General features: G+C 42.7%; 1 protein-coding gene across 9 annotated transcripts in view; it reads left to right on the forward strand.

Annotated features, from left to right (window-relative positions):
• The window catches only part of ep300a (EP300 lysine acetyltransferase a), a 31434-nt gene extending 23443 nt beyond the window's left edge, over positions 1–7991 (forward strand). For all 9 annotated transcript variants that reach the window (XM_084434287.1, XM_084434289.1, XM_084434284.1 and 6 more), the window contains exons 21-31: positions 734–790; positions 891–968; positions 1071–1138; positions 2290–2440; positions 2667–2813; positions 2911–3024; positions 3141–3306; positions 3416–3583; positions 3681–3842; positions 4050–4331; positions 4634–7991. In XM_084434287.1, coding sequence (XP_084290413.1) covers positions 734–790; positions 891–968; positions 1071–1138; positions 2290–2440; positions 2667–2813; positions 2911–3024; positions 3141–3306; positions 3416–3583; positions 3681–3842; positions 4050–4331; positions 4634–7600 — 4360 coding nt within the window. In that variant the 3' untranslated portion in view covers positions 7601–7991. The remainder of the gene's footprint in view (positions 1–733; positions 791–890; positions 969–1070; positions 1139–2289; positions 2441–2666; positions 2814–2910; positions 3025–3140; positions 3307–3415; positions 3584–3680; positions 3843–4049; positions 4332–4633) is intronic.
• Positions 7992–8933: the final 942 nt, after the last annotated feature.

The following is an 8933-nucleotide window of genomic DNA, read 5'->3' on the forward strand; positions in this document are numbered from 1 at the left end:
GATCTTTTTTTTTCTTTTCTTTTCAGCTGTACAACAAGAAAACAAGTTTGTCTAGCCTGTCTAGTGTTTGCAGTATCAAGACCCCCCACCCATATTACGTTTGATTGTATAGAGATCCTACTGCACTTTTCCGTTATAAAAGAATAATTCTTACATATAACATCAGAGGTTTCCGTAGAATTTTATTTTATTTACCAAATGTTTAAAAAAAATTAGTACATTTTTAGTAAGGCTAAAAAAAAGTTTTGATATCAATGTCACTTTAAAATGACCTGGATTAGTGATTGATAAAAATGGAAATTTTCCATCATGTTTTGTCAGTGACAGATCATTTTAATTTTTAAAGTAACTTATCTGCATTCAACTACACAAGTAAAAAGGAAGGACAAGCATTTAATCCATTGAATGTGTCCAGAATCTGTCCCTTGCCACCCCAGAATGCGGATAGTGATACATCCAAACATAAAAATCAGGTGTAAATGCATTATGTAGTAAAGTGGCACCCGATTGCGATCTGAACACCGAATGTGTTTGTGAATTGCCATGTAAAGGGGGCCTTAGAGTTAATGTAACAAAACTTCAATGGAAATTAATTCAGTCAACAACAATAAATCTCAAACTTGTTATTGAGATTTTGAATCTGGTTTTTTGAAGACCGTAAATGCACCCTTTTTGAGTCTTTTCATATTGCATATCTTGTTTTAATTGTGCTACAATATCCATATATTTCTAGATCGATCAACAAGGATCAGTTTGAAAAGAAGAAAAATGACTCACTCGACCCTGAGCTGTAAGTTGATATAACCTTTAATTTAAAGTTTTGTGATCTCAGCAAAATGATCAGGATTAATACTTTTTTCTCTTTTTTTTTTCTTCTTTTTTTTCTGCAGATTTGTGGAATGTATGGATTGTGGTCGGAAGATGCATCAGATCTGTGTTTTGCACCATGACACTATATGGCCATTAGGGTGAGTTTTCTGCACTGAAATTGAATACAACTGACTGTGGATTTTGAAAGGCGTTTCTAACACCAACATGTGTCCTACCTTTTTCTCTTTTCCCTCGTTTAGCTTTGTATGTGATGGTTGTCTGAAGAAGTCTAACAAGACCCGTAAAGAGAATAAATATGCTGCTAAAAGTATGTGGTTCCATTTCAGTGTTTTATTAAATTGTAGAAGTTGTCATGTATAGCCGCTTTTCCACCGAAATTACCCGGAACAATTTGTCCCAGGAACTTTTTTCCCAGGAACCTTTTTTGCCCCAGACCGGTTGCTTTCTGCGTTTACACCGCGGTCTAAAGTACCGGGAAGGTCCCAGTCTGCGACGGACAGTAATCAGTTTTGAGCGCCACATTTATAAGTATGGAGGAGATTCAAACTGTGCTGCAGTTATTGGTTTACTAACGAGGTAATTAACATAACAAAATAGACGAGCACTGATACTAAAGCGTGTTCAGAAAGCTCGTATGCGTATAAAATTAGACAAGGTATGTTGTGAGATGACTGGGACGAACGCGCAAAAATTTCCTTTTGCGCAAATACGCTTAAAAAAAGCCTGAACTCCGTCTATCAATCATAAATAGTGACAGTCTTGTAAATAGTTGTTTGTTACCAACCTCAATGCGCTATTCCAATCCTGTTATAGTAAATTTGTAACATGGTTTGCCTTGCAATAGATGACAATGTGTAAACATAATGACTTAATATTAAAAGCTGTGTCAGAAAAGAGACGAGCACTGATAAAGCGTGTTCAGAGCTCGTAATGCTAACGTTAGAATTGTATGTTATCAGCTATTGCGGACATTGGCCGTGAGATGGCTGTGACGAACGCGCAGAAAGTTTCCTCTTCCACAAATACCCAAATAATAAAGCCTGAAACTCGTCGCCAGTCCCCCAGTTTTTTTTATTAAATTCCATATTTGCAGACAGACAACTTTACTGCATGAAGCCACTTTTTAAAAGGGAGGTTAAAAATAAAGAAAATGCTGCGTGGAGTCATCCAACCAAAATGCGGCGTGAACACAACCAATCAGCTTGTGCAGCGCACAAGTCCCACCCCTGAAAGTTCCTGAACTTTGAAAAAGTACTACCTCATGAGCAGGGACTATCGGAGGGGGAAATATTTACCCGGAACTTCATTTAGACCCTGGTTCCTGCGGTGTAAACACATCGAGTACCAGCCCAAAGTTCCTAGTTCCTGGGGAAAGTTCCTGCGGTGGAAACGCGGCTTATTTTCTTCTCACTGATAATCTAACTAGTAATGACATTTAAACAACTTTTTTTTTTTCAGGGCTTCCACAGACCAAACTAGGCATCTATTTGGAAACACGGGTTAATGACTTTCTGAAGCGACATAATCACCCAGAGTCTGGTGAAGTTACTGTTCGTATTGTTCATGTCTCGGACAAAGTGGTGGAAGTCAAGCCAGGCATGAAGTCTAGGTCAGACAGGATGATTACGAACAGACACTGGTTTAATACAACACTTTTATGTTGTAAATGTAACAACATGCATGTGGACATTTCAAGAATAGTTACTTTAATACACATTTTGTCATTTATATTCTTGCCGTGAAGCCTCATTTGTTTCCTCCGATTTATAATGTAATATACCTCCCATGCAGACTTTTAGCATTGCTTGTTTGTCTGCTTGGATTCCTTTTCACAGGTTTGTGGATAGTGGAGAGATGTCAGAGTCTTTCCCATACAGAACGAAAGCTTTATTTGCATTTGAGGATGTTGATGGTGTTGATGTCTGCTTTTTTGGGATGCACGTGCAAGAGTATGGCTCAGATTGTCCACCCCCTAATCAAAGGTCAGGCATATGTAATTGCTTTTCTTATTATTTGATGGGCCTGTTTTTATTTCCTGCTAAACTTTTTCTTACTTTTTTCTTATCCTCAATCCTCTAGACGAGTTTACATATCCTACCTGGACAGTGTCCACTTCTTTCAGCCACGCTGTCTGAGAACAGGCGTGTACCATGAGATTCTTATAGGATATCTGGAGTATGTCAGAAAACAAGGGTAAGATGATACTCCCCTGTCCTACTTTTTCAGCAGTATTTTTACTTTAATAGATGTTCACTATTTTTGCCTTGTGAAATTTTGAATTAAACCTTTTTGGAATTTGTTTTTCTCAGGTTTACCACAGGACACATCTGGGCTTGCCCTCCTAGTGAAGGAGATGATTACATCTTCCACTGTCACCCTGCAGACCAGAAGATACCCAAGCCCAAGCGGTTGCAGGAGTGGTATAAAAAGATGCTGGATAAAGCTGTAGCAGAGCGCATCGTGCATGACTATAAGGTACAATTTAAACATTGTGTTCTTGTAAAATATTTCCATTTTTTTTCAGTATACAGTATATTTTCAGTATACATTATTTTAAAAAAAAAAAACATTATTTTTTTTACAGGACATCTTCAAACAGGCAACAGAGGATCGTCTCACCAGCGCCAAAGAACTGCCCTATTTTGAGGGTGATTTCTGGCCCAATGTGCTTGAAGAGAGTATAAAAGAACTGGAGCAAGAAGAGGAGGAAAGGAAGAGGGAGGAGAACAGCACGTCCAATGAGAGTGTTGATGTTAGTCTTTAAGCTCTTACTCATCTCAGGTTTTGTTACCTTCTAAAAGTGCTTTTTCACACAACCCTTTCACACAACAAAACTCCTGTTTTTCCAGACAACAAAAGGTGACAGCAAAAATGCCAAGAAAAAGAACAACAAGAAGACGAGCAAGAACAAGAGCAGTTTAAGCCGAGCCAACAAAAAGAAGCCGGGGATGCCAAATGTGTCCAATGACCTTTCACAGAAACTCTATGCCACAATGGAAAAGCACAAAGAGGTATGAGGAAGACTAATGCCTGATTTCAGCTTTTTTTCCTTCACTATGATTTAGTTTAATCAAGGTACATGGTCAAACATTTAGCGTTTGTCAAGTTTGGTGGCATCCTAATCAGCTTCTTTTGTACAATGTTCAACATATTTCATATTTTTTCACATTTCATATTTCAAAAAAAAAAATTTTTAATCCCAATTTTTTTTCTCCAAGGTGTTCTTTGTTATCCGGCTGATTGCAGCACCCAATTCCAATGCTCTCCTGCCCATTGTTGACACTGATCCTTTGATGGCGTGTGATTTGATGGATGGTCGTGATGCCTTCCTAACACTTGCACGGGATAAACACCTGGAGTTTTCTTCAATGCGGCGCTCAAAATGGAGCACTATGTGCATGCTGGTTGAACTGCACAACCAGAGCCAGGACCGCTTTGTGTATACCTGCAATGTGTGCAAGCACCATGTTGAAACTCGTTTCCATTGCACTGTGTGTGAGGTGAGGACTATAGAATGGGAGGAGTGGGGAGATAGTAATAATTTACGATGTGATCTTATACCATTTTTATTTGTTGTATGTGTAAAGCTTATATGGCATGAGAAGATAACCAGTTTTTCTCAGGACAGACTGAATTTTTTTTCATTATCCTGAATTACTCAAAACTTGTGCCAGGAAAAGCAGTGTCTGGTCACCGCAGTTATATAAATAATCAGTCGTACTTAATGCTGGTAAATGATGTCCTTTTGTACAGTACACAATAATAACTTTGCCATTTAATGATTTTTCTAACTTCTCCACAGGACTTTGATCTCTGCATCACTTGCTACAATACAAAAGGTCACGAGCACAAGATGGAGAAACTGGGCTTAGGGTTGGACGACGAAAGCAACAGTCAGGCTGCTTCCTCAACGCAGAATCCTGGAGACTCACGGCGTCTCAGTATTCAGCGGTGCATCCAGTCTCTAGTGCATGCTTGCCAGTGCCGCAATGCCAACTGCTCACTTCCATCTTGTCAGAAAATGAAACGTGTAGTACAACATACCAAAGGCTGCAAGCGCAAAACCAATGGTGGTTGTCCTATTTGCAAGCAGCTCATCGCACTCTGTTGTTACCATGCAAAACACTGCCAAGAGAACAAGTGTCCTGTGCCATTCTGCCTCAACATCAAGCAGAAACTGCGACAACAACAGCTCCAGCACAGACTACAGCAGGCCCAGATGGTGCGTAGAAGAATGGCCAGCATGCAAAGGACAGGCCAGCAGCTTCCTGGAGGCAATGGTGGGCTGCCATCTCCTGGGAACAGTAGTACTACTGGTCCGAGCACACCAACACCAAGCAGTCAGCCTCCTACCCCACAGACGCCCACTCAGCTATGCCAGCCTCCAGTAACTCAACCTGGGGTTGGAGGTGTTCCATCAAAGCAGCAACAGCAGTTAGCAGGGATGGGCCATCAGTACCAGCAAATGTCTGGTAGTGGTGGGATGATGAACTCCCCGCAACAGCCCATGATCCCACAGCAGCAGCAGCAGCAGCAGCAAACATCAGTTCAGCATCTTCAGCATGCCAACAACCTTCCTCCATATGTGCAAAGACCTCCAGGCTCCTCTCCACTTTCTCAGTCAATGGGAAAGCCAGGAATGGTGCCAGGCGGCTTTCCTCAACAGCAACAGTCGAGCCTAGGGCAGCCTGTGTTGCCGCAACATCAGCAACCTGGCCCTCCACCTGCGGCAGTTGAAATTGCCATGAAAATTCAACGAGTCGCAGAGACACAACGGCAAATGGCTCAGCAAAAGATCCTGCAAAGAAACCAAGCTCCTGGCATGATGCCTCCACATGGCCTGCATCAGGGTCCCCAAACACAAAGCCAGATGGGCATGAACCTTCCTGCAGCTGCAATGGTTGGACCTCAGGGAATTCCATCCCAGACACAAGCAGCAGTGGCACGAACTCACATGGATCAGCAGCAGGGAATGATTACAACAGGCATGCAGCAGCACCAGACAGGAACTCAGACTCAGCTCCCTCAAGTCCAGTTGCAGCAGGCCCAGCAAGGTGCACCCCAACTTCAGGGGACGCCACAGCAGCCGTGGACTGGTCCTGGCATGCCTCCTCAGCAGAGACCTGGGGTCATGAACCAAATGGGTCTGCAAGGAATGGTTGCACCTCAACAACAGCAGGCAGTTGTTCAACAGCAGCAACAAGGGCATTCAGGTCTAATGGGTATGATGAGTGGCCAAGGAGGGGCCGCACTTGCAGGTGCTGGCCCTGGAAGTCACTCTCAGGCTGCCTTAATGGAACTCGTAAAAACCTTAAGGTTACCCAACTCTCCCCATCAACAACAGCAAGTCCTGAATATACTACGTTCAAACCCTCAGCTCATGGCAACCTTTATCAGGCAACGAGTTCCTAGGTACCTTGGTCGAGGAGGGCCTGGAGCAGGAGGTGTGGGTGTACCAGGAGGACCTGGTGGAGGTCCAGGAATTATCGATGGCCAGCAAATGAATGCAAATCCTGGGGCAGTTCAAGGAAGTATGCATATGGCACAAGGAAATAGCATGCCAATGAATCAGCTTCAGCAGCAGCAGCAGCAGCAGCAGCAACTTCAACAGCGGTCTATGATGAGTGGAAATTTGCAGCAACAACAGCAAATGGCAGCGTTACAACAGCAACAGCAGCAACAACAACAACAGCAACAACAACAACAACAAGGTGTTATTCCCAATCAGGGTGCCAACATGTCTAACATCTCCCCCCAGTTCAGAGAAATGATGAGGCGGCAACTGCAGCAGCAACAACTGCAACAGCAGCAACAACAACAACTGCAGCAGCAACAACTGCAACAGCAGCAGCAACAGCAACAACAACAGCAACATATGGCAAACCATGCACAGTTTCAGCATCCTCAACCACCCCAGCAGCAGGGTTATCTTGGCCAGTCTGGAATGCCCCCACAGCAGCCTGGTCAACCTCAGCCTGGCAGTCTCCAACAGCAGCAGGGAGGGACCCAGCCTGGGACCCAGCAAAACTACTCTGGGTCTGTGTCCCATCAGCAGGTTGCAGCTGCTTTGCAACAGAGACTGCAGCATCAGCAACTCCAGATGCAGCAGCAGCAGCAGCAGCAGAGTGCTATGGCAGGACTTCAAGGTCCTGATGGCGGTCCTGGAGGCGGTGGTTCCCTCCAGCAGCAACCGATGCAATCCGCTCCCATGGGTTCACAACCTCCGGCCATGCTTCAGCAAGCTTTGCAGCAACGGCTCCTCCAGCAGCAACAGTCACACCTAGGAGGAGGATCTCCTGCTCAACACAATCCCATGAGCCCTCAGCAGCCCCAGCAACAGATGTCCCAGTCTCCCCATTTGCAGGGCCAGCAGTTGCCTAATTCCCTTAGCAACCAAGTCCGCTCACCCCAGCCGTCACCTCGGCCCCAGTCACAGCCGCCAAACTCTAGTCCATCTCCTCGCTTGCAGCCTCAGCCATCACCTCATCACATCTCGCCCCAGACCCAGACCGGGTCGCCTCATCCAGGTCACCATCCTCAGCATCACAGTGGCATGGCTGCTGTGCACCCTCCACAGCAACAACCGCTGACATCCCAACAGCAGCAACAGGCTAATGCGATGGACCAGGGCTCATTTGGAGCAGACCAGAGTGCCATGCTTTCACAGCTAGGTGGGATGGGAGCCTTGCATGGGCAAGGGACAAATGACATGATGACAAATAACCAAGATATGGGGTCGAACATGAATCACTCGTTAGATTTGATGTAATGTTGCAGAGCTCAAAGAACTGTCCTGATTGCCAGAGTTTGGTAGCAGATCTAGGATTTACAAAGGCTGTCATCGATAGTATTATTATTACTATTATTATTATTATTATTTAATATTTTTCTTATGTAATTGAAAAGAACTGAACTTCCTATGGGAGATACTACATGTGCAAGTCAACAAATTAAGTTAAATGAATGGTAAGTTATTGCTGTTAATATATAAAAATATATAAATATATTTTTTGCCAATTGTGTTCAAAGGGTTTTGGGTTAAGGGATGGGAAATATTTCCTCTTGGTATATGACCAGAAATATTTTTGGGGTGAAGAAGTCTGCCTTTTTTTATAGATATTTTTTAAGATTTTAAAAGTGGCATGAAATTAAAAAGCAAAATGCGTAAACAAAATTGACTATTTTGTTTTCTTTTTCCTCTAAATAGTCAAAAATGTCATCGGTTTTGGAGAGTATTAGAATTATTCTCACAAATGTAATGATTATGATGGCAGTGGTAATAACTGTTATTTATTACTCAGCTCTTTTGGTTGGATAATAGATATTTTCTTGTTCTTTTGTTTTGGACAGTTGATGGCATATGCTATTTGAATCTCCTACAATTCTTGAAGAGTATATTTTTGTTAGTGATAGAACCTGACTATAAATGGATGAATTTATATTCTTATTTTTTATTTTTATTTTCATTTTTATTTTCTTTGCGCTTTTGAGGGGTGGTTGGGGCTTAAATTAAGTTTTGATAGTGTTTGGGAAACAATAATGTGTTTTCTGATGGCTTGTTGCATGGGAAATATCTGTCCTCCTATGCATGTCGCAGTTTTCCCACCCTCATACACCCTGTCCCATGAATGTTTTCACTATGCCCTCCTCCTCAGTAATGGAACCTGATTGACACTACAGGTGTGCGTAGGACAGTGCAGTGATCTCTACTGAGAAGACCAAATGCTGATAAGGGATTATGGATTTTGCAAATAATCACCTTGAACTATCCTCTTCCATCAACTCGAAGTCCTCTTTTTTTCTCCCCGTCTCTCCAGTAAGGAATTGTTGTTCTGACTCTTCACGCGCATCTCTAGTGTTCCTGAACTTTGGGATTTAAGTGATCTCCTTAATGTATAAAGAAAATTCTGAACTGAAAATAAATGACTGAAAATGAAATGTCTTTGTAAAAATATATATATATATATATGTGTGTGAATGGAGGTAAATGGACAGATGTTTCTTCTTGATTCAAGATGCTTTGAGCTGAAGAACTATGGGCAGCTTACACTTAACCTGTGAGATTTTTATACATAAATGGAGCTCAAATCAGACAAGCACCA

Source organism: Rutilus rutilus (assembly GCF_951802725.1).
Source record: "Rutilus rutilus genome assembly, chromosome: 16".
In the NCBI taxonomy this organism is placed as follows: Eukaryota; Metazoa; Chordata; class Actinopteri; order Cypriniformes; family Leuciscidae; genus Rutilus; species Rutilus rutilus.